This window comes from Ursus americanus, chromosome 15 (genome assembly GCF_024610735.1).
Source record: "Ursus americanus isolate L20-20 chromosome 15, mUrsAme1.1.p, whole genome shotgun sequence".
Taxonomy (NCBI): Eukaryota; Metazoa; Chordata; class Mammalia; order Carnivora; family Ursidae; genus Ursus; species Ursus americanus.
Genome location: NC_142141.1, coordinates 26,019,263 through 26,045,050, shown reverse-complemented (window position 1 = coordinate 26,045,050; position 25,788 = coordinate 26,019,263). Strand labels below are relative to the sequence as shown.

The following is a 25,788-nucleotide window of genomic DNA, read 5'->3' as shown; positions in this document are numbered from 1 at the left end:
AACTTTTGACTCCCCCAGAATTTAAATACCAATACTCTACTGTTGACCAGAAGCCTTATGATAACATAAACAGTCAATTTACACATATTTTGTATATGTATTATATATGGTGTTCTTACAATAAAGGTAGAGAAAAGAAAATATTAAGAGAATCATAAGGAAGACTGTACTGTCCTGTAAAAAAAATCTGTGTATAAGTGGACCCATACAGTTTAAAAGCCAACTATATTTCATACCACAAGAAATCATAAAACAATTTTTAATAATTCCCTTGTCTTTCTCAATAGTTTCACTACTATCTAACCTGATAGTTTCAGATTATTACCACAGTTGTCTGAATTCATATATATGAGTGTTTGCATATGTGTATATAAGCATATAGATATGTATGTAATTTGCTTAATGATGGCAGTGTTGGTTATTTACATAAACAATAATCTGTGTATTCTTACATAACTTGTTTTTTAAATGTCTTTGTAACTTTTATCTATTCACATGTTTAAAGCTGTAGTTCATTTTCATCACCTCTATGTAATAATTCATTATGAATGTATGACAATTATTATTTTATCTACTGTTTAGGAAAAATTGGGCTGTTGCTTTTTTAATCCTCTTGTTTTGCTAGGATAAAAAGTTCTTTCAACACCGCTTAACCCATAACAGACCCTTGTCTATAACAAGGCTATAGTTTGTAATCGATTTTTTAGTAATGAGATATTTTTACCTTATCTTTAATGCCAAATGATTTTATATGTCTGGAAGATTCTATTTCTTGAACTTGGTGTAATAATAAAACTATTTGTTACTTTTGAAGGACCATTCTCTTGTACACAGTGAAATTTGCTGTTAAAACTTACAATAAAAAAAATTAAAGGCTTACCATTTCAATTTCTGAAGTAATCAGTATTAACTTACCACTTGATGGATTTCTGATAAAGGTTCAAAAGAAGTTTCTGCAACCAATCCCCCCACACAAAAATTAAAAATAAGAGGAGGGAGGGGAAAAACCATCAGAGTCTCTGGTGAAAAGTACCTGCATCTTTAAGTAGCAAAATATTATGCAAATTGCCTAATCAGGACCCTGCAAATAACGAGATGAGCCTTTCATAGCAATCAAACAGTAAGTTCACAAAATAAATTCAGATGTAGAAAGATAATTCCAAATTAATCTTGCTCTGTGAGAATTATCTTATGTATTATTCAATAATCATCAAACCCTCCTGTAAGATACTATACTTGTGATTTTTTTCCGTTTTTATAGATGAGACATCTTAGTTGGACAAGAAAACGGTTTGCTTAGCGCCACTTATATGCCTTGCAAAAAGTCACTTAATATGAAGAAATTTATTATTATTTAATTAACTAGTACTCAGGTCTAATATCAGGGATCTATCCACTACCTCACAGGTACTTTATTCTGAAATTCATGGACCCCCTTTGGCTTTAAGGAGCATAAGTTGTTAGCAGAGGAATCAATGAATTCTTTTCTTATACAAAGCCATGACTCAGAGCCAGCAAACAACAAATCAGATTTTCAAGGAATGTCAGACCTAGAAGACATCGCTACTTTCCACACTCTGCATTGAGCAACCATGGAATCTGACCTCCGACAAGGGAGGGGAAAAAAAGGTACATATCTTCAGTCATAAATGAACAAAAAGACAAGTTCATTCTATGAGTACTGCTCATCCTAACTTACTTCTTTGTCTCCACCTCTCTAAGGTGGGAAATGAGATAAAGCAACCCATTGATGCAATTGTAGAAGGTATTTCTAACATGCTCTGTTTCATGTTGCCAGTTTAACATTTATAAATCCTATAAATCAAACTCCTCCATTTCTAGATAATAGCAGTTGTTTGCTACATTTCTAAGATATGGGAAATGTTTCATCCAGGACTGAAAAACGTACTCACCAGAATAACGAGGAAATGCCAAAGCAATGAAAAACATAGCTTTGATCCATGTCAAGAAGAAAGACATTTTACCAAGTCTGTGGAAGAAACCCATAGAGACATTATAACATATGGCACAGGGACAACCTGCCCATTTCTAAATGAAACTTTCTTATAGATGAGGAAGCTTTTCCACTTCCTAGATTCCTACTTAGTTTGGACTATTCCCTTTTTCCTTCCCCCAACCCACAGTGTCAGCAAGACATACGTGGTAACAGAAGACCTTGTATGGACTTGAACACCCAGGCAAGTCCTCTGTGCATATTTAAATAGGAGCTGTTTACTCTTCCAACCCTTGGCTCAGCCCACAAGAAGCCAGGCTGCGTTTATGGAGATATGCACTTTGGAATCTTAAGTTTTTCATCAGAAAATAAAAACCGTTATTTCAGGAAGGACTGACCTACGGCAGTCCTCCCATCAAAGCTCCACACAGCAGCTACCTTCACAGAGTCCCTACCTGATCCAGCTAACACAGAGAAGACAGTGGAGAGTGGGGTTTACAGCTCTAGGGATGGTGCCTATTCTGTTCACTTTACTTCTCAACTATTTCCACCCAGCTGAGGAATCTCCCTTATCGATCTGATGGTCAGGGGCTTAAAGGGGGTGAGATGGCTTATGGCAGATAAGATGCTGACGTACTCCATGTTCGGCCTGGAGATTCTAAAATAGCTGTGAGAGCGGCTTCATAAGTGCATTATCAATAGGTCTTCTCTAAGCAGCAAATTTAGGATAATATGATCAGATGTATCCAGAAGTATGGGGAGGAGAGATGGTATAGTGCTTTGAAACCAAGATAGAGAAGAGATGTAAAATCCTTCCAGGTTATTGAGTTGGAAAGAAAAGGAGAATCAAAAGAAGAGAAGAAAGAGTTTTGGGAATTGTAACTGGAAATATAACTTGGACTCTAAGTATTTTGCAACGCCGGAAGCACACAGGACTTAACTGGAGATTTGATTTGTATTAACCTTTTTATTTTAAGATCAGTGGAGATTCTCCTAAAACCTTAAGTATTAATGCAGAGAGTTCTCATGTTCCTGTTAACCAATTTCCCCTAATGGGAACATCTTGTAAAATGTGAAATGCTCAAAAAAGTTCCTAGATGAGCATTGGAATGGCCCACTGTGGGGACCTGGGCTAGAGGACAGTGTGTGCCCTGAATTGTATGATGGAAAATTTGATCTTTAAGTTAAGTGAAGTTAAGCGAAGTTAAGTAAAGACCCTACAGGGTTTGAAGTGGGAAGAGATTTCATCAGAGATATTTAACTAATCTGCTTTGCAGTCTGGCTCAGTGGTAAGAGATTTGGCAGATGGAAGTCCTAAGTTCAAATCTCATCTACCACTGAGTAACCTTGACACAATACTCAGAACTTCTAATCCACAACTTCTCTAATTTTAAATGTGAGAATAATTTCTGTTTCATAGGCTTGCTGTAAATATTAAGGATAAAATATTAAGTCTGTGCATATGTTTTATGTCAGACTTAAAGTTGTCACCCTTGCCTTTTTTTTATCAGTGAAGAAAGACAAGATTTAGGAAAGAATCCTTGAATCTAGCACTGTCCCATGCCAACTTAATGGGAGGGTACAAAATCTGTAAGTGCAAAAAATGTTCCTTTATCATATTAAAGTAACTATTGTGTTTACATTAGTCCCTTGAAATATTTACATAGACACCATCAGAGATATTCACGCAGGCAAATCCTTTTGGCACATTTGTGGAGAAATTAAACTGAAGTTGTCTTACATGTATTGATCAGCAGAGGTTAAGAGCAGGAGACACTAACTATATTGCACAACAGGCCAAAGCTTTTAAATTGACCATGAAAGAGAATGTTAAATGTATGGATTATTTAATGCATATCTATCTTCCTTAAAAATGTTTAATATGCATAAATGGTTGAATATATGCATAAGTGTACAGATATTTAATATACAAATATAATAAAGTCTCACACAAATATATACATATGTGTATATATAGATATGTGTACATATTGTATATATTAGTCCATATATGTGTATCTATATGCATGTATATATCTACACATGTATCTATATAATATGTAATAACACACATATAATAACATGTATATTATATATGCGATGATATGTATTAATGTTACATATACATATATTTGCACATATATTTATGTACACACATATATGTGTATTTATATATAGTACATAATATATACATATACTGTATATGCATATACATATGTGTATGTACTATGTGTAGTATGCATATGGATATATAGTACATAGTATATATATACAACATCTGTATATATATGTATATATACATACATGTATGTATATACAAAATCTGTATATATAGTACATAGTGTATATACATACGTATCCTACACATAGTACATATACATATGTGTATATCTATGTATACATATCTATATACCTAAATTATCTAGGTGAGCTCTAATGTCATCACAAGTATTTTTATAAAAGAGAGATAGAAGGAAATTTGATGCAGACACACAAAGAAGAAGGCCTTATGAAGACAGAGCTGAGAAAGATTGATGATAGTGACCTTAAAGATGATAGATAATAGATATAGATAGATGATAGATGGATAGATAAAAAGGAACAGAAGAATAAAGATATTTCTCTGTAACTATCTTTTTTCATTTAACAGTCAATGGTATATCTTCATATAAGTATATATATAATTATAATATATAATAAGTATATACACATGTAAGTATACACAATTCCTTTTAAGGTATTATTAAATACTTTTGCTAGCAATGTTGTATTGAACATGGTTGTAAAGGTCATTATATGCTCATTCAATTCAATCTAGACTTTTAGAAGTTGCATTTTGGAGTCAAATAATATATGCAGTTTAAAATTTATAGATTTTACTATAGATTTTATAGATTTTACTTCCAGCAAATTACTTCCAGCACCCTTGTAGTCCTTTACTATGAAAAAGATATATTACAAACATGATTGTTTCTCCACACCTCATCAAATGAATGTCTCTGAAATATTCATGTTTCCACACACACACCTAATTATATACACACATATAAAATTATATATTTGGATGATTTTTCAGTTACAGAGTTTCTTCATTTGGGAATTAAGTTGAAATTATAAGTTAATGAAACCACGATTTCTATTTTTTTTTTTTTTTTACTTTTATCAAATTTGCCTACAAACATGGTTTACCTCCCTAAAAAAAACAGTTGATGCATTTGCTGGAAGTAACCAACTATTTGATCTTACCTGAAAACCAACATTAAAAAATTTGTAGCTATTTAATATAGACCATCTAATTTAAAATAACTTTCTCATGGTGTCACTTTTTAAAAAATTGATGTCTAGAAATGTATAGGAAAGAAATTACACTTGACCTCAAAGGGCCCATAGGTTAAATCACATTTCTTTCCCTTCATATCTAGAAACACAAATTTTGGTGACAGATTTAGGGAACTATCTCATTCACTTGTGAAACTGTGAAACCCAACATTGGGAAGAAGGGGGTGGGGAGGAGTTGGAGGACAGAGAATGCAATCTCCCCTTCATGCAGTTCTTCCCTTCTGTTTGAGCTCCTGCCTCCACAGCAGAGTTGGACAGATTCTCACAGATTCTCATACGGTGCTCCTTAGAAAGCCAGTATTATTCCAGAATCTTCCTCCATTCTAGGAAGTAAGTCTGCAGGCTAGCCAGTGGTTGCTGGCAGCCGGGCCCCTTTGGTTGCTTCTTAGTAAGCCATTAGCGTAGGGGAGTCTGACTGTTGTTTTTCTTTAGAATGTGTGGTCCTGCTGACTTTTTGTCCTCCCCTTGGCCTTGGTTATCAACAAGAAAACTCCTAGTGTCGTATTAGCTTAAGAAAGACTTACAAAGCATTAGAACCATAGAAGAAGTGGTCCTCAACATCCTGCAATGCATGTGTTGTAGCCAGTTCAGTGTTAGCGTCTGGCTCGGGGTGTGGAGAGAAGGACGATGCATGAAGGAATCCAGCGTGCTGGCAGAGTGTCCTTGACATAGCTGACAACGAGGTCCCAGACTGTGTGATCCCTGAGGACAAGATCACACAGTTCATTTTATACTGGCACAAGGTGCATAGATATGTATTTGTGTGTGTATATATATATATATATATATATATATATATATATATATATTCCAGCTTTATTGAAATATAATTAATATGTATCGTTGTTAACTTTAAGTTGTGCAATGTGTTGATTTGATACAGTTTTATATTGTCAAATGATTACCACCATAGTATTAGCTAACCCATCACATAATTAACTTTTTCTTTTTTGTGGCGAGAACATTTAAGACCCACTCTCCTAGCAACTTTCAAGTGTATAATAAGTAGCATTAATTATAGTTACCATGCTGTATATTAGATCTCTGGAACTTACTCATAACAGGAAATTTGTGCTCTTTGACTAACATCTCTCTATTTTCCCCACTCCCCAGCCCCTGATAATTACCATTCTCTTCTCTATTTCTATGAGTATGAGTGGGGTTTGTTTTTTGGGTTTTTGTTTGTTTGTTTGTTTTTTTAGATACCACATATAAGTGATATACAGTATTTGTCTTTCTCTCTCTGGCTTATACTTAGCACAATGCCCTCCAGGTCCATCCATGTTCTCACATATGACGGGATTTCCTTCTTTCTCATGGCTGAATGATGTTTTATTGCGTATATACACACACCACATCTTTATTCATCCATTGACAGACACTTAAGTTGTTTCTGCATCTTGGCTATCATGAATAATGCTACAGCATAAGATAAAATATTTAAAAATCATATATCTGATAAGGGGTTAATTTCTAAAATATAATAAGAACTCACACAACTCAATAGCAAAAAACAAAACACCCAAAAACTCCACAAGCATCTGATTAAAAAATGAGCAGAGGAGCGATGCCTGGGTTAAGCATCTGCATTTGGCTCGGGTCATGATCCTTAGGGTCCTGGGATCGAGTCCTGCATCAGACTCCTTGATCAGTGGGGAGCCTGCCTCCCTCTCTGCCTGCCACTCTCCCTGCTTGTGCTCTTTCTCTCTGACAAACAAATAAATACACTCTTTTTTTTAAAAAATGGGCACAGAAACCGAATAGACATTTTTCCAAAGAAAACATAGAAATGGCCAACAGATGCATAAAAAGCTGCTCAGCATCACTCATCATCAGGGTAATGCAAATCAAAACCACAATGAGGTGTTACCTCATACCTGTCAGAAGGGCTGTCTTCAAAAACACAAAAGATAGTGTTGGTAATACTGTGGTGTAAAATGGAACCCTTGTGCACTATTGGTGGGAATGCAAATTGGTACAGCCACACTGGAAAATAGTATGGGGGTTCCTCAAAAACTTAAAAATAGAATTACTATATATTGGAGCAATCCCATTTCTGGGTATACAATCTTCTTGACTAATTAAGTGCACAATACCATATTGTTACTGTAGGCACTAAATTTCACAGCAGATATCTAGAACTTTTTCATCTTGTGTAACTGTAACTTTATACCCACTGAGCAACAGTTTCCCCTCTTCTCCCTCCCTCAGTCCCCTGGCAACCACAATTTTATTTTGTGCTACTATAAGTTTGACTGCTTTAGATAACTCATACAGGAGAAATCATGCCGGTATTTGTTCTTCCATGACTAACTTATTTCATTTAGCATAACATCTTCCAGCTCCATCCACGTTACAGCAAATGGTAACATTCTCTTTAATTTTAAGGTTGAATAAAATTCCATTGCATGTGTATACCACATTTCCTTCATCCTTTTGTCTGTTGATGGACATTTGGCTTGTTTCCATATTTTGATTATTATGAATAATGCTGCAATGAACACAAGAGTGCAGATATCTCCTTAAGATCCTTATTTCAATCTTGGGGATATTTTCTTAGGAGTAGAATTGCTTGATCAGATGGTAGTTCTATCTTCAATTTTTGGGGGAACCTTCATTCTGTTTTCTGAAGTAGCTGCACCATTTTACATTCCCACCGACTGTCTTCGTCCATCTGGGCCACTATAACAAAATGCCACAACTGGGGAGCTTATAGCGACAAAAAAATGAACAGTTCTGGAGGCTGGGGGCGCGAGTATGGTTGCATTCTGATGAGTGTTCTCTTCCTATTTCATAGTTGGTGCCTTCTCGCTGTGCTCTCACCTGGGGAAGGGGTCTAGGGTTCTCTCTGGAGGCTCTCTCTTTTAAGGTATTAATTCCACTCATGAAGGTTTCACCTGCATTACGGAAGCACCTCCCAAAGACCCCATGAATATCAACACCTTCGGGAGTTAGGATTTCAATACATGAATTTGGGAAGGACACATTCAGACCATAGCACTAACAACATACGAGAGTTCCAATGTCTCCACATCTTCGCCAACATTTGTTATCTCCAGCGCTTTGGCCATTTTAAAATCTGGCTATTGTTTTTTGCCATTGAGTTGAAGGAGTTCCTTTTCTATTTTGGAAACTAACACCTTACCAGGTATATGGTTGGCAAATATTTTCTCCCATCTATAAGTTGTTTCTTCACTCTATTGATAGTTTCCTTTGTTGTACAGAAACTGTTTCGTTGAAGTAGTCCCACTCATCTACCTTTGGTTTTATTGCCTGTACTTTTGATATCATACCCATGAAATCATCCCCAAGAGCAATGTCATGAAGCTTTTTACACTTACGTTTTCTTCTGGGAGTTATACAGTTTCAAGCCTTACCTTTTAAGTTTTTTTTTTGTTTTGTTTTGTTTTTTTTTTAAAGATTTTACTTATTTATTTGACAGAGATAGAGACAGCCAGCAAGAGAGGGAACACAAGCAGGGGGAGTGGGAGAGGAAGAAGCAGGCTCACAGCGGAGGAGCCCGACGTGGGGCTCGATCCCGGAACACCGGGATCACGCCCTGAGCTGAAGGCAGGTGCTTAACCGCTGTGCCACCCAGGCGCCCCTTTACCTTTTAAGTTTTTAATCCGTTTTGAGTTAATTGATTATTTTGTGAATGGTGTAAGATACATATGAAATGCCATACACCCCAAAAAAAGGATAAATATAATCTATATTTAGGTCTAAAGACAAACACTTCTGTAGTCACATTCCAGTAAATAATAAAAAGTTACCAATATTGTTATAAAAACCTAAGAAAGTCCATGCAACTGGCTGACTGTGTTTGTATCACTTAACCAACTCCCCATCCTCACCCCTCCCAGGTCACCCCTTTCTCACTCCTTCCTCCCACATACACCAGAGGAAGTCACCTAACTAAATTTTCTAATGATGATTCCCTATCTTCTTCGAGAATTCCACTGCATAACAATGCATATGCTCAAGTATAGTTTGGGGTATTTTGATAATTTATGCAAAGAAAACAAACTATATGTATCTTACATGCCTTTCTTTCTACATTCTCTGTGACCTTAATATATACTGATGTTTAGAGCTGTAGTTTATTTACTTTCACCCCTACCTAATACTCCACTATGTGGATGTGTAGAAATCATTGCTATTTATTCTTCTACAAATGATACTTGGGGTGATATTTGTTTCCCATTGTGTTGCTGGATGAATGAGTCTACTCTCAATAGTGTTCTACATCTCTCAGTTTTGTGCACGACAATTAACTACCTATGGCATAGTTTGGAATTTGGGGGTGATAGGATAAATACCCTATCAACTTGTACAGGTAATGCTAAATGGTTTTAGATTGCTTGTTAGATTCTGTTTCTTAACCTTGGTGTAATAATAATACATAATTTTACTTTTTGGAGAATTCAGTTTTTTTTTTTCTAAAGATTTTATTTATTTATTTGACAGAGATAGAGACAGCCAGCGAGAGAGGGAACACAAGCAGGGGGAGTGGGAGAGGAAGAAGCAGGCTCATAGCGGAGGAGCCTGATGTGGGGCTCGATCCCATAATGCCGGAATCACGCCCTGAGCCAAAGGCAGACGCTTAACCGCTGTGCCACCCAGGCGCCCCAAGAATTCAGGTTTTTGTACATCTTGCTTGGTCAATTTTGCTGTGATTTGAAAAAATCGAAAACGGTTTAAAAATTTACGTGCTTCAACTTCCAGATGAACCAATAGTAAGTTACCAAATGTCTGAGATGTGATGATTTTAAAAAGCAGTTTCTGCAACCAAAGAACAGTTTAAAAAAAAAAAGACGGCACATATATGAGTAGTAGAACTGCAACTAATGAGATCAGAATTTTGTGGCAGTAACAAAAATACAAAATTTCAAATGTCTCCAAATTTTAGAAAAAATTAATCCCCAAATTAATCTAGATCTGTGAAAAATAATGTCATATATTATTTTTAATAACTCCCAGTACCCTACTTGAAGAAGATATCATTTTTTAAAGTTTTTATTTAAATTCCAGTTATTTAGCAAACAGTGTAATATTAGTTTAAGGTGTACAGTATAGTGACTCAACACTTCTATGCATCACTCGGTTCTCATCACAAGTGTATTCCTTAATACCCAACACCTATTTCAGCCATCCCCCACCCACCTCCCCAATGGTACCATCAGATTGTTCTCTAGAGTTAAGAGTCTGAGGATACCGATTTTTAAAAGCTTTATAAAAGAGACATTTCATTGTGAAATAAGACAAGTCTTGTGTGAAGTCACTTAAATATGAAGAAATTCTGCTCTAATATCAGGGTTCTATTCAATACCTAACAGCTACTTTTTCCAAACTTTACAGAGCCACCTTGAACTTTAAGGGAAGTAACTGGTCACCTGAGGTATGAATGAGTTCTTTCCCTACACAAGGCCTTCATTTCAGGGACTCAGAGATGATAAGTAAAAAAATCAGATTTTCAAGGAATACCAAATCTAGAAGAGATCACTCCTTCTCTATATTTTGCACTGAACGACAGTGGAATCTGGGCCCCAAAAGGGGAAAAGAATTTGGTTAAAGTTCTTAAGTTACAGGTGAACAAAGAGCTAAGGTCTACTGTCCATTCTAAACCACGACTCTGCTTCAACTTCTTTAACGTAGGAAATGAGAAAAAGCAGTTCAATGATGAAATGTTTAAAAGAAATTTATAATATGCCCTGTGTCATTTAACCAAGTAAGAATTAAAAGCCAGTAAAACAACCACTCCATTCCTAAGTTACAGCAGAAATCTTCCTGTTTTTCTAGGATATGCAGTGTTTTACCCAGGACTAGAAAATTTATGCACCAGAAAAAAAGAGTAAAGGCCATGATGATGAAAATAGCTTTGATCCATAATGAGAACAGAGTCATTTGATTGAATCCATGAAAGAAACCCTTCAGGATGCTTACAACAATGGCACAGGACACATTGCCTGTGTCCTATAGACAGGCAAACAGAATTTAGGGCACATTTTATAGTGTCTTACTTTATAATGAAGGAACTACTCCAACTCCCTAGATTCCTGGTTAAGGTGGACTGTTAGCTCTGTTTTTCTCCCAACCCTAAAATTCAACAAGAAATATGTCAACAGAAGGCTGTCCTAGAGATATTAGAGAAAAGCCCATAGAAAGTGCTCTGTGAACACAAGAAGTTGCTTACTTTCCCAAATCTTTGAGTAAACACACAAGGAGCTGGCTGCATTTCAAGTAAACATGCACATTTCAATGTCAGTATTTTCTTCAGAAAAATAGTAGTTATTTCTGGAAGGATCAATCCGGAGCAAGACTCACAGCAATGCTATACCCTGGGGCTACCTCCCTAAGTTCCCTGCTTGACATACTTCACACAAAGAGATAGTTAGTGAAGGAACAGTGGCTATTGTGTTCATCTTTTCCCCCCAACCATCCATCTCCATCCAACTAAGTCACTTTTACTGAGATATGAGTGATGAGCTTGTTGGAGTAATACAGATAGCTCAAGGCAGGTAAGAGACAGAGGCATTCTGTGTCCCCCCTGGGGGCTGTAAAGTACATCAGAAGAGATGCCTCACATACTTTTCAGGATATCTTCCTTCAGCAGGAGGTTTGGGACAATTTGATCTAAAGTGCCCAGAGTATGGGGGCACCTGGGTGGCTCAGTAGTTAAGCATCTGCCTTTGGCTCAGGGCGTGATCCCGGAGTCCTGGGATCGAGCCCCACGTCGGGCTCCTCCACTGGGAGCCTGCTTCTTCCTCTCCCATTCCCCCTGCCTGTGTTCCCTCTCTCGCTGGCTGTCTCTCTCTCTGTCAAATAAATAAGTAAAATCTTAAAAAAATAAAATAAAATAAAGTGCCCAGAGTATGAAGAGGAAAGAAAGAAATGTGTGCAGATATAGACGTTAAGACAGAGAAGATAATATGAAAACATTCAAGTAAGTGAGTTGAAAAAGAACAGGAGAATCAAGCAAGAAAAAGAAAAACAGAGTTTGGAAATGCTAACTCAGCAAGGGTCTAAACCCTTGTAACTTAAGAAAAGCTAGATGAATATCAGAATCACTTGGAGAAATTCTAAAACCTGAAGAAGCGCCATTTTACTACCAAGGTTATGAACAGCTGTTAATAGTGAGTCCTGGGCATTGCTATGTTTCAAAAGCTACTACATGAGACTCGGGTACAACCTGGGAGAGAGGACAGCATATAAATTGCTAGAATAGGAGAAAAAGAAATCTGGAGATTAAAGTTGAAACCAGATGAGGCATTACCCTAAATTATATGATAAATAATTTGATCTTTACTTCAGAAGTAAATGAGAGACACTAAAGGCTTTTGATATAAGGGAGAGATTTTTCAGTTATTTTCTTCCTAACTAACCAATCAGCTTTACAGACTGATTCAGTGGAAAGAGCTTTGGGAGGTCAGTTTAAATGCCATCTACCAGTGAATAACCTGGACTCAACATCTAGACTTCATAATGCACATTTTGCTTATTTTAAATATGAGAATTGTAACTCCTGTCTCACAAGTTTGTCATAAATATTGCAGTAAAAATATTAGAACTGTCCATATTTGTGTGTGAGGATTATATTTGTCACTCTAAACCTACCAGTAATTTTTAGCACTGAAGAAGCCCAGAATTTAGAAAAATCAGAGACTCCATACTTCAAGGGGAATAGACTTTACTGACACATAAAGAGACCGAAAACCAAAAACAAGAGCACAAACACCAGGAGTTTAGGTTGGGAAAGTCATCATAAAGAGTCACTATAAAATATTATTAAAATGTCCATTGTCAACAAAATATATGAGAAATTCAAGATACAGGAAAATATAGCCCATACACAGTGAATGAAAAAAAAATGCAAAGATAGAAATTCTCTTTGAGGGGCTAAGATGTTGGACCTAACAAAAAAAATTCAAAGTAGCTTTTAAAATATAATTAAGGATCTAAAGAAAACTGTATTTATAGAATTAAAGAATGGTATGACAATATTTCATCAAATAGAGAATATCATTAAGATACAAACTTATTTGAAATAAATAAGAGGAATTTCTGTAATTGAAAAGTACAATAACCAAAACTTAAAAATTCACAGTAGACTTGAGCTGGCAGAGGAAAGTATTGGTGAACTGAGGTTAGATGAATAGACAGTAAGAAATCTGAAGAACAGAAAATAAAACAATAAGATAAATTGAACACAATATCGAAGAAGTCTTGAACACCATCAAATGCACCAACATATGCATAATAGGAATAGCAGAATAATATGAGAGAGAGAAAGGGCAGAAAAACATTATTGGAATAAAGACTGAAAAATTTTCAGATTTTATTTTAAAAATACTATTCTACATATCTAAGACAGAACTACAGTTAGGGTAAAAACAAACAAACAAAAAGTCTAAATCCAGACACATGATATTCAAAATACTGAAAGTCAAAATAAAGAGAATATTGAAAACAAAAAAAGGAAAACAATGGCCCATCATATATAGAAGAATAAAAATATAATTAACAGGTAACTTCCCATCAGAAAATATGGAGGCCAAAGGTGGTGGCTTAACATATTCCAAGTACTAAAAGAAAAGAAAACAAACAAACAAACAAAACTTCAACCAAGAATCTTATACTCAGAATAATGATCTTAACAAAATAAAGGCAAAATAAAGACATTTTCAGAGAGAAAGATACTAAGATAATTTGTTACTATAAGACCTTGGTCTTGACTTACAAGAAACATTAATGGAAAGAAAGTGATATCAGACAGTACTTTGCATCCACATGAAAAAACAAAATGCAATCAACTTCTGAAATAATAGCATGAGAAATTCTGCTGACCCCTTCTCAAGTGAAACTGGTATAATTTTTTTTTTTAGTCAAGTCTGCGGAAATGGTTTTAAAGAGCAAACAGCAAATGAAGAAACTTCTACTCAAAAAAAAATTCTATAAAAAATATTCTACTAAAAAATTTTTTTCTATAAAAATTCGTAAGAAATGCAAGAGTCTGCAGTATGTGAACCAAGGTGCTTCTCCCGTTCCCTTTCCCATGGTCAATAAGGTGGAGACTCCATTCCAGACTGCTTTATCCAAGAACACAGGAATATCTCTTTAACCAGCTCCAAGCTGGAGGGTTTTCTTCCAAGGAAGAGCAGAACTACAGCATTTCTCTTCTTACTTCTGTCTGTTGCTGAGGCTAATTCCTGAGTGAGTGAATTCTAGAATTGGGGGCTTCCTCCTCCACTCACCTCCTTGTTGTGGAATGGAGGCTCTGCCTTGGGTGTGGCTTACCATGAATACTGCACACCTATGGCCCTTCCCCTAGTTCATGAGGTGATAGTTCCACACCAGGAGAGGCAAATGAAGTGAACCTGAGGCTACTGCTACACCCCCACTGAGTGCTCAGGTCCTGCAGAATGGGTGTCACTCAGAGGAAAGCTTGTCATTGTCCTCACACCCAGCTCGAGAGCCTTGGTTCAGAGGTTTTCCCTTGGAGCAAAAGCAAGCCATAAAACAGAGAGCTCTGGATCTCTTCCCAAAGGAACTGACTTCATCTACGATAGAGTGTGAAAAAAATTAAACCTCAGAGCTCCTTCAAAAACCACAGGGGTTATTGTGAAGGGAATTAGGAGATTTATGGACTTAATGAAGATACAGCCTAGATGACAGGTTTGCTAGTTTGTAGGAGACAAATCAGGAATAAGACAGCTGGGAGGAGCCTTCCTGTGGTAAGAATAAATATAAAACACTGACCCTAGAGACTGTTCCATGCAAGGAAATACAATTAGATTAGATTAGTTTGTAGAGGTATTTATGTCCCAAGATGTTGTTGTAAACAATGGAGTGATCTGCTGGCAATTAGTGGAGCATAACAGGTGGGTCTATTCAGAGACAGAGTGGAAGAGGCCCAATCTGTACTACTGTCATTCAAGGCAACTGTAGGCATACCCAGAGTTGTGCCTCCTTAAAAAGTAGCATCAAAAGACTTAACATTTAAAGGGAGACAGGGGAGTAAATGGCACTACAACTATCCAGCCTATCACTAAACAAATAAACAAGTAAATAAGAAAAACAGTCCTCGTGGGGGAAGCAGTACCCAGAAACACTACAGTCATTACAATATGTCCAGTTTCTTTTTTTTTTTAAAGATTTTTATTTATTTATTCAACAGAGATAGAGACAGCCAGCGAGAGAGGGAACACAAGCAGGAGGAGTGGGAGAGGAAGAAGCAGGCTCATAGTGGAGGAGCCTGATGTGGGGCTCGATCCCAGAATGCCAGGATCATGCCCTGAGCTGAAGGCAGACACTTAACCGCTGTGCCACCCAGGTGCCCCAATATGTCCAGTTTCTAAGAAAAAATTAGGAGGCATGCAAAGAAACAGGAAAGCATGACCCATTGCAATGAAAAAAAGCAGGCAACAGAACCGCCTGTGAGACAGACGAGATGGATTTAACCAGAAAATACTTTAAAGTAGTCATTATTAATATTTCAGAACTAAGGAAAAGCTTGATTAAAGAAATAATGGAAGGTATGATAACATTGCCACCTCAAACAAAGAATATCAATGAAGAGAGGGAAGTGGAAATTCTGAAAATTAAAAGGTACAGCTCCTGAAATAAAAAAATTCACTAGAAGGGAGCAATAATAGATTTGAGCTGGCAGAAGAAATAATTAGTGAATTTGAAGATACATGAATAGACATTATGTAAACCAAACAGAAAAAAGAAGAAATAAAGAAAAATGAACAGAGCCCTGGAGAGATGTGGGACACCATGTGGCACACTAACAGTTGTATAATGGCCATCCCAGAGGTAAGGAGAGGAGACAGGGAGACAAAAACTGAAGAAACGGTGTCTAAAAAATGCCCAAGTTTGTTAAGAAAACAGCCTAAACATCAAGGAAGCTCAACAAATACCAAGTAGGATAAACTACAAAGAGACCACAAATATGCACATCATGGTAAAAAATGCTGAAAGTCAAAGACAAAGAAAAAATCTTGAAACAGCAAGAGAAATATGTCACTTACAAGCAAGATCCAATAGGATTAACAGCTAACTTTGCAGCAGAAACAATGGGGCCAGAAGGCAGTGGAATAACATATATGAAGTGCTCAAGGGGAAAATTAATCAACCAAGAATGTCCAGTAAAAGTCACTATTATTCAAAAATGAAGCTGAAATTAAACAAAACAAAAACTAAAGGAATTTATTACCAGTAGGTCCATATTCAAGAAATGCTAAAAGATGATCTTCATTCGGTAGATTTCCTTCTCATTTTGTTGATTGTTCCCTTTGCTGTGCAGAAGTTATTTAGTTTGATGTGATCCCACTTTTTTATTTTTATTTGTATTGCATTTGCTTTTGGTGTCAGATTCAAAAATCATCACCAATCCCCTGCTAAAGAGCTTACCACCCACGTTGTCTTCTAGGACTTTTATGGTTTCAGATCGTACACTCAAGTCTTTATTTCATTTTGAGTTAATTTTTGTGTATGGTGTAAGATAGCGATCCAGTTTCATTCTTTTCCATGTGGCTGTCCAATTTTTCCAACACCATTTATTGAAAAGACTGGTCTCTCCCCATTGTATATTCTTGGCTTTTTTGCCATAAACTAATTGACTGTATATGCTGGGTTTATTCTGGGCCCCCTATTCTGTTCTGTTGATCTATGTGTCTGTTTTTATGCCAATACCATGCTGTTTTAATTACTATAACTTTGTAATAGCATTTGAAATCAGGGAACATGATACCTTCAGCTTTGCTCTTCTTTCTGAAGATTGCTTTGGCTTTTTTGGGGTTGTTTATGGCTTCACACAAATGTTAGGATTGTTTATTCTATTTTTGTGAAATATGTTATTGGAATTTTTTTTTAGATTTATTTATTTATTTGAGAGAGAGAGAGAGAGAAAGAGAGCATGATCGGGAGGAGGGGCAGAGGGAGAGACAGAGAGAGAGAATCTCCAGCAGACTCCCCTCTTGAGCAAGGAGTCTGATGTGGGGTTCAATCCCACAACCCCAACATCATGGCCTGGGCCAAAATTACGAGTCAGATACTACTCGACTGAGCCACCCAAGTGCCCTGTCACTGGAATTTTAATAGAGATTGTATTATGTCTTTATATTGCTTTGAGCAGTATGTATATTTTAATAATATTAATTCTTCTAATCAGTGAGCATGGAATATACTTTCATTTATTTGTGTCTCAATTTCTTTCCTTAATGTCTTCTAGTTTTCAATATACACATCTTTCACGTCCTTGAATTTATTCCTAGGTATTTTATTCTTTGTGATTCAATTGTACATATGGTTGTTTTCTTATTTTCTCTGATCATTATTAGTATATAAAAATGCAAAAGTTTCGAGTATTGATTTTGTAACCTGAAACTTCACTAAATTTGTTTATTAGTTCTAATAGTTTTTTATCGAGTTTTTAGTGTTTTCTGTATGTAATACCATGTCATCTGCAAATAGTGGCAGTATTTCTTTTCCTTGCCTAATTGTTGTGGATAGGACTCCCAATTCTATGTTGAATAAAGGTGGTGTGCTTATTTGTAGATTGGACATGACTGAGGGAAAAATCTGGCACAACACAAAGGTTTGATCTATGGAAGCAATAATTGATAAGCTGGACTTCATGAAAATTAAAAACTGCTGTTCTGCAAATGACAATATCCAGAAAATAAGAAGACAGGTCTCAGACTGGGAGAAAATATTTCCAAAAGACACATCTGATGAAGAACTGTCATCAAATGATCCAGCAACCATGCTTCTTGGTATTTACCCAAAGGAGCTGAAAACTTATTTCCACACAAAAACCTACCCACCAATGGTTATAGCAGCTTTATTCATAAATGCCAAAACTTGGAAGCAACCAAAATGTCCATCGTGATGAATGGATAAATTGGTACACCCAGACAATGGAATATTATTCAGATCCAAAAACAAATGAGCTATTAAGTCATGAAAAAACACATGGAGAAACTTAAATGTATGTTACTAAAAGAAAGAAGCCAATCTGAAAAGGATATATACTGTATGATTCCAACCCTATGACATTCTGGAAAAGGCAAAACTATGTAGACAGTAAAAAGATCAGTGGTTGCTGGGAGCTGGGGGAGGAAGGGATGAATAGGTGGAACATAGAGGATTTTTAGGATAGTAAAAATATTCTGTGTGTCATAATGATGAATACAAGTTATTATACATTTGTCCAAATTCATAGAATGTACAACATCAGGAATAAACATTCCTGTAACTATGGACTTTGGGTGATTACGATGTGTCAATGTCGTTTCGTCAACTATGCCAAATGCACAATTTTGGAGAGGGACATTGATAATGAGGGAGGCTGTGCATGTGTGGAGGAAGGGGATATATAGGAAATCTCTGCCCCTTCCTCTCAATTTTGCTATGAACCTAAAGCTATTCTGGAAAATATAGCCTCATTTAAAAAAAAAAGAAAGAAAAAGACAAAGAAACCCATTTTAAAAATGGGCAAATGACCTGAACAGATAGTTCTTCAATTAGATCTGAAAATGGCCAATAAGCAAATGAAAACATAATCAACATCATTAATAATAATCAGGCAAATACAAATTAAAATCACAATGAGATACCACTTCACCCTCATCTGGATGTCCAGACACATGGAATGCAGAACACTATGAGTGAACCCACAAAGTAAACTATAGACTTTATGTGATACTGATGTTTTAGTGAAGGTTCCTAACAAATATGGGGTTTGTTGCTCTGGTTGGGGACGTTGAGAATGAGAGAGGCTAGGCATGCGTGGAGGCAGGGAGTACACAGGAAATCTTTCTACCTTTTGCTGAATGTTGCTGTGAACCTAAAAGTATTCTAAAAAATTGTATTATGTAAATGGAGGTTATACCTTCATCCTGGCCTAGACCATATCCACTGGCTCTCATGTTCTAATCCTCACCACTCTTTAACAAATGGAGATAATGTTTGGTGCTTCTGCCACCCATACATTCTGATACCCACTTATGTGGACAGTAGGACTATCCTTAGGTCCATCAATCTAGACACTCCATGCAGGAGGGCCTACCCATCACTTCTGTGCCATAGTGGGCTCAGGAATTTTGTGACGACTTGCTGGCTTCCAGTACCCTGAACAGAAATTGAGACGTAGATTTTCTCTTAAATACTCTTAAATACTCAAACATGTCTGAATTCAGGAAACCCTCTTTTTTTTTTTTAAAGATTTTATTTATTTATTCAACAGAGATAGAGACAGCCAGCAAGAGAGGGAACACAAGCAGGGGGAGTGGGAGAGGAAGAAGCAGGCTCATAGCGGAGGAGCCTGATGTGGGACTCGATCCCATAACGCCGGGATCACGCCCTGAGCCGACGGCAGACGCTTAACTGCTGTGCCATCCAGGCGCCCCTCAGGAAACCCTCTTGATATTAATCCCTCCCCATGGTTGACAGTATGGCAGGACAAGATCCATAGTCACTCTTCTGAACTATCACCAACATCAAAGTCAGATATTTCTTCCCTGGAATTTCTCTCCTCTCAATCCATAAAATGTTGGCATTAAAAAATATAATCATAAATCTTTGTCCTTATGAACAGTGATTTTCTGAAACCAATTTATTACTGACATGATGACTTCATTCTGAGCAATGAAACTCTTTATCTAGTTGTATATATAGGGAGACATTAGGTTAAACCTGAGTGTAGGAGAGGGCGTGGGGCAGAAGCAAAATAAAAATTAAAAACATAAATATGTATATTCAAATTATCATCCCATGAAATAATATTAATGTCCTCAAAATGGAGTGCAGGTCTCCCATCATCAAGACATGGAGACTGTGTGTATAAGATCAGATCTGAGCAGGTCCTGAAGGCACATGTAAGCTTCATCAGTAAGTGCTTGTGGCCCTACAATGCCACATTGCCTTCTCTGTTACAATTAAGCTCTACGCTTGGTTATTATCTTGATCTTTCTTCCAGTTGCAGGAGATGAAGTTTTCTTTAAAGTGGCAGTAGATGACCCCTGACCCTAAACTTTTCCTTGAATTAGTCACTGACCAAACTGAGTCTAACATTTTCTCCCTAAGGTGTCGGTCAGACTTCACCACCATCACCCAATCTTGGAGTCATAATTACCATTTTCCTACACCTCCCAAACATCAGAGATATTGCATAAACCAGGGCATACCCTTCCATCTATATCTTGTCACACTCAGCACAGGGGAAAACTGTAAAATTACACTGCTACACCATACCATGGGCCATCAACACGATTTACTACTCGCTTTACTACAAGGTACTCACTGCCATTTGGTGTGTCAGATATCCAACTCCAGAAGCACATCCTTGTAATCTGCTTCCCGTGACCATGATGGCAGCAAGTCATAGGCTGGCCTCCCTGGAAGATCTTAATATGTTGGTTCATGTACTAGTGTTTATTGAGGAAATGCTCTGGAAGAGATTAGTTAAGGAGTGGAGGAGTTGAATAAGGAGGAGAATCAAGTAGAGCAAAGGTGCAATTTTATGTGAATTTCCAGGTAAAACTTCATTCCATGGGGAGTGTAAATTGCAGCACCGTTTGTTCTGCTGAAGGCAAGAAATCTGTGCGGCCACACTCCTGCACTACTCACTCATGACAGAGGTTGCTACAAGAGAATGTAAACTCCTAGCACTTTTAGCTTTTGGAAGATCCAGACAAAATAGCACTAGTAGCCAGTAAAGGTAGTTTTCTCAAGAAGGTTGTAGGTGCAAGTCGTAATGAGCAAAAGATATCGAATCTGGGGCATAGGAGTAATGATTTAATTGGTAAAAGGAATCTGGGTGAAGCACACCTGTGTCTTCTACTGTATCCATGTAATCAGCAACCTGTTCAAGAACCAATATGTTACCAGAATCTCTAAAGCCCTCCCCGCTTTTAGTCCCTCCTCATCACTAACTCCCAAGATAACAACTATCCTGGCATCAAACACCATAGATTGGCTCCACCTGTTTCATACTTTATATAAAAGGAATTATACAGCATGTCCTCTTTTATTTCTGGTTTCATTCATTCATTATTTTAAGATTCATCATGCTGTTGCATGCATCAATAGCTCATCTTTTACTGCTATTTTGTATTTACTATATATGAGCATAAGCAATGTTTTTATCTGTTTTACTCATTGGAGGACATTTAGATTATTTGTAGTTTTTGGCCATTGTGAATAAACTTGCGACTAAAATTTCATTCCATGTATTTTAGTGCACATATGCTCTCACGTTTGCTGTGGAATCGCACCATCTTGGTGGGCTTTTCGGCCTTCATAGTTAACACATCTTTCCAGTTGAATTGAGTCCATTTACACTCATAATGGTAATGTACAAGTTTCCCAGTTTCCACATCTCCTCAGCAGGCTTTGGTTTTGTCAGTCTTTGATTCTAGCCACTCTAGCAAGGCTTAGGGATATATCATTGTGGTTTAATTTTTGCATCTCTGATAACAAATAATGTTTCTCGTGATGCAGTACCATGAAAGCCACCTTTGGAAGATCGAAGGGCCTCCACTTCATCCCTCTGAATGATTGTATGGAAAAGAATATGACTTCCCCAACATCTGGAACCACTTTTAATTGTTCATATGAACAAGGACATATAGGTCTATTGTGTATGTTGAGCCATTTTGCATTTTAGGATTATTTGCTATAACGTTTTGCTTACATTAATATGAATATTTTTGGGCATTTCAGTGGCTCAGTTGGTTAAGCATCTGCCTTCAGCTCAGGTCCTGGGATCAAGTCCCACATCGGGCTCCCTGATCAGTGGGGAGTCTGCTTCACCCTCTCCCTCTGCTGCTCTCTGTAAATAAATAAAATATTTTTTAAAATAATATGAATATGAATAATTTCTTTGTCATAAGTATTAAATATTGTGCAATTCCCATCAAAATTCTCCTATTAACTCAGAAAATATTCATTAATTTGCAAGCATATGGATAATACATATTACCATATGTATTTCAGAATACACAGTCTGTGATGCCTTGGAATTTATTGAGGCTTCCTTTATGACCTAAAAGATAGTCAAATTTTATAAATGTTCCCTGTGTGCTTAAAAAAGAGTTTATCTTGTTTATTTGGTCTAAAGTTCTACATATATCTAAAAATCCAAGCTAATTATACTTATTTAAGTTATACTTATTTTGGGATAAATGCTTTTTATTGGTCTTTACTATTCTGGTTTTTTACAGTGACAATGCTTCTTAGGAGTCTAAGTGATTTGGTGTGGGAACCTGTGTTTCCATGAATTCTGTCTGATAATGTGTACAAAGGAAGAGCTAAAGTCAGGGCCTTGCCCGAGTTCCTCCTGGTGACTCTAAGGAGAGAGGTGGAGATAAGTCTAAAGACAGAGAGGCCTAGACAGAACCTTTGGCATCCACTCCCGTTGTTACCACCAAATCTGGGACCTCCTCTAGTCAAAGTTACCTTTAACTCTTTGACATATGCAACACTGGGAAGAAGCAGCCTGGAAAGTTTGGAGGGGAAGAAGTTAGAGGTGGGAATATCCAAAGGAAGGTGGCCAGTTGCACCTGTCGACATAAACTCCTAGCTAAAGCAGAGCTTTTGTACCAACCAGATATTATGTATGGACACTGGAGGCTGGACTGTTGCTGCTGATCTCTGTGGCTTGGGGTAGAATAGGACTATAGTCATCAAATGAATTTTTGACATGTATATTATGGAACATTGATGAAATACTGATTCTCTTGGATGGCACCATGGCCTGGGATGCCTGGACTCTTCAGGCTGATTGCCACCAGTGACAGGTAACCTTATCTCTTTGCTCTAACTTATAAATAGTATTTTCTATGTATGCCATGATATGATAAGCTTGGGAGGTACTGTTTTCTATACATGTATTGACTGAGTTGTTAAGACTGAGAATTTTTTCAAGTTTGACTTGTTTAATAAATACAGAGAATGATAGCAGCTTAACATTATTCATATTCCCAGCTGACTTTCTGTTCCTTTTCTACCTTCACTGCCTTCACACATTTATCACTCACTGACTCTTTAGTCACCTGTAGTATGGCTTCTGAGCACTCTGAGAAGTGAAGTAGCAAATTTACCAGAAGGTCAATCCTGTCCAACTTCCTTCACAATGAAAGATGACAAGAAATCAGTGCCTTATCTTCATCACCCCTAGCAGGTGCAGGAATTCCTCTCTTAAACACTGTAACATATCTCCTACCTGCTCTCCTGAATCTTGCTCTCATCTCTTTATGTATTCTAGCATTTAGAGAAATGTCTTTTAACAATATCTCCTCTGTTCAAATCACCTAATGACTTCCCAACTCTCTAAATATAAAAGCCAATGTCTCTACAATGCCTATAAGCGTTGACAGTTGGCTATGCTCACTTCACCACTTTTGCTGAATCATCTGATGTCAGAGTGATTCTTGCTCTTTGAGGGTGATCTAAACTTGTATCCCACCACTCTCTCCCTTCTCCCTCACACACTGGTCCTTCCCTGCTTCATAACATGCCACTCCTACTTTAGCATCAGGGCATTTGCCCTGGATTTTCAGTCAGCCCAAATATCTACCTTGCGTTGCATTTAAAATTGTACCTTTTCTATAGCCTTCCCAATTTCCCTTCCTGTTGGAAAAATCTAAAGTGCCCATCAGCACTCCCAGGAGGATAACAAAAGAGAAGTGTTTGATTTTTTTTTATGTTCATTTAGCCACTGTATAGTACATCATTAGTTTTTGATGTAGTGTTCAATGATTCATTAGTTACATATAACTGATATTTTTGAAGCGGTTTCATTAAGACTGGAGCAGAAGTGATCTGATATTTCACTAACATCCTCCCACCAGGTGATAGCCACATTCCTTTTGACTATAGTCAAAGGTATAGTCAGCATGTTGGTTAAGATATTAAACCGGATATTTACCTAAAGAAAATGAAAACACCAATTCAAAAAAACCAGATGAAATCAGAGAGGGAGACAACCCATAAGAGACTCAACTATAGGAAACAAACTGAGGGTTGCTGGAGGGGACGGAGGTGAGGGGGATGGGGTAACTGGGCGATGGGCATTATGGAGGGCACTTGATGTAATGAGCACTGGGTGTTATATGCAATTGATGAACCATTAAACTCCACATCTGAAGCTAATAATACACTATATGTTAATTAATTAAATTTAAATTAAAGAAAACAAAAAAAGATATCTGCACCTCAATGTTTATTGCAGCACTATTTATAATAACCAAGATATGGAAGTAACCTAAGTGACTGTTGATAGATGAATGGATAAAGAAGATGTGATATATTATACATATAATATATACATATTATATATGTGTAAATACAATAAAATGGAGTATTATGTAGCCATAAAAAGGATGAGATCTTGCCATTTGCCATTGCCATTTGTGAGGTCTTGCCATGGATGGACCTAGAGGGTATCACGCTAAGAGAAATAAGTCAGACTGAGAAAGACAAATACCATATGATTTCACTCATTTGTGGAATCTAAAAAAAAATAAAATGAACAAACAAACAACAAGCAGAATCCAACCTATAAATACAGAGAACAAACTGGTTGCCAGAGGGATAGGCAAACAGGGGGAAGGGAAGCACCGAGGTACAGGTTTCCAGTTATGGAGTGAGTGAGTCATGGAAACAAAAGACAAAGCATGGGGAATACAGTCAATGATGTTGTAACAGTGTTGTATGGTGACACATGGAAGCTACAATTGTAGCAGCACAGCATAACGTATAGAGATGTTGAATCACTATGCTGTATACCTGAAACTCATGGAAGATTCTGTGTCAATTATATTCAATAAAAAATTTTTTAAATCGTGGCCTTTGCTTCTGTTCATGAGTTTTCTTTGATCCAATACCCTCCTTACTTCCCGAATAAGAAAAACCACAGGGTAGCCATCATTGTACTTTTGAGATTTTACAATAATACCTTTTCAATGCAGAAAACAAACATAAAAAGGCACAAATTCAAAATACATACAAAATTATACATAATCTTAAGAACTAACCCTAACCATTGTTAACAATTCAGAATTTATCATTATGTTTTTACATGCAATTTTATTGAAATTTGCTTTTACCCATACTACACGTTATTTCCATTATGTGTTATATTAAAATTTACATTATGCTATAACATATAAACTTATATGTTACATAGTATATGATGAAATAGTTCCATCAATATTCTTTTACAGTATTATTTTTAATACTCATTTTTTCATTCATAGATAAACCAAAATATGACCAACCTTCTGTAAGAAGATTTCCATTTTGCAGTGTCCTGTTATGAATATTTATGGAAACAACTTTTTTTTAAAGATTTTATTTATTTATTTGAGAGAGAGAGAGAACGAGTGGAGTGAGGGTCAGAGGGAGAAGCCGACTCCTCTCTGAGCAGGGAGCTGGATATGGGGCTCCACGTGGGGCTTGATGTGGGATTCAACCCTGGGACTCCAGGATCA

General features: G+C 36.8%; 1 protein-coding gene across 6 annotated transcripts in view; it reads right to left on the bottom strand.

Moving 5' to 3' along the window:
- Nucleotides 1-25,788, bottom strand: part of LOC123803671 (sperm-associated acrosin inhibitor-like) — a 125,726-nt gene that overhangs the window by 21,185 nt on the left and 78,753 nt on the right. For 3 of the 6 annotated variants that reach the window (XM_087867897.1, XM_087867893.1, XM_087867895.1), the window contains exons 3-6: nucleotides 20,598-20,744; nucleotides 5,818-5,995; nucleotides 1,914-1,990; nucleotides 916-953 (exon numbers count right to left, since the gene is read on the bottom strand). In XM_087867897.1, coding sequence (XP_087724023.1) covers nucleotides 916-953; nucleotides 1,914-1,990; nucleotides 5,818-5,995; nucleotides 20,598-20,718 — 414 coding nt within the window. In that variant the 5' untranslated portion in view covers nucleotides 20,719-20,744. Of the gene's footprint in view, nucleotides 1-915; nucleotides 954-1,913; nucleotides 1,991-5,817; nucleotides 5,996-20,597; nucleotides 20,745-21,989; nucleotides 22,128-25,788 lie in introns of all 6 variants that reach the window. The other 3 variants (XM_087867894.1, XM_087867896.1, XM_045815319.2) reach the window with 3 other exon arrangements.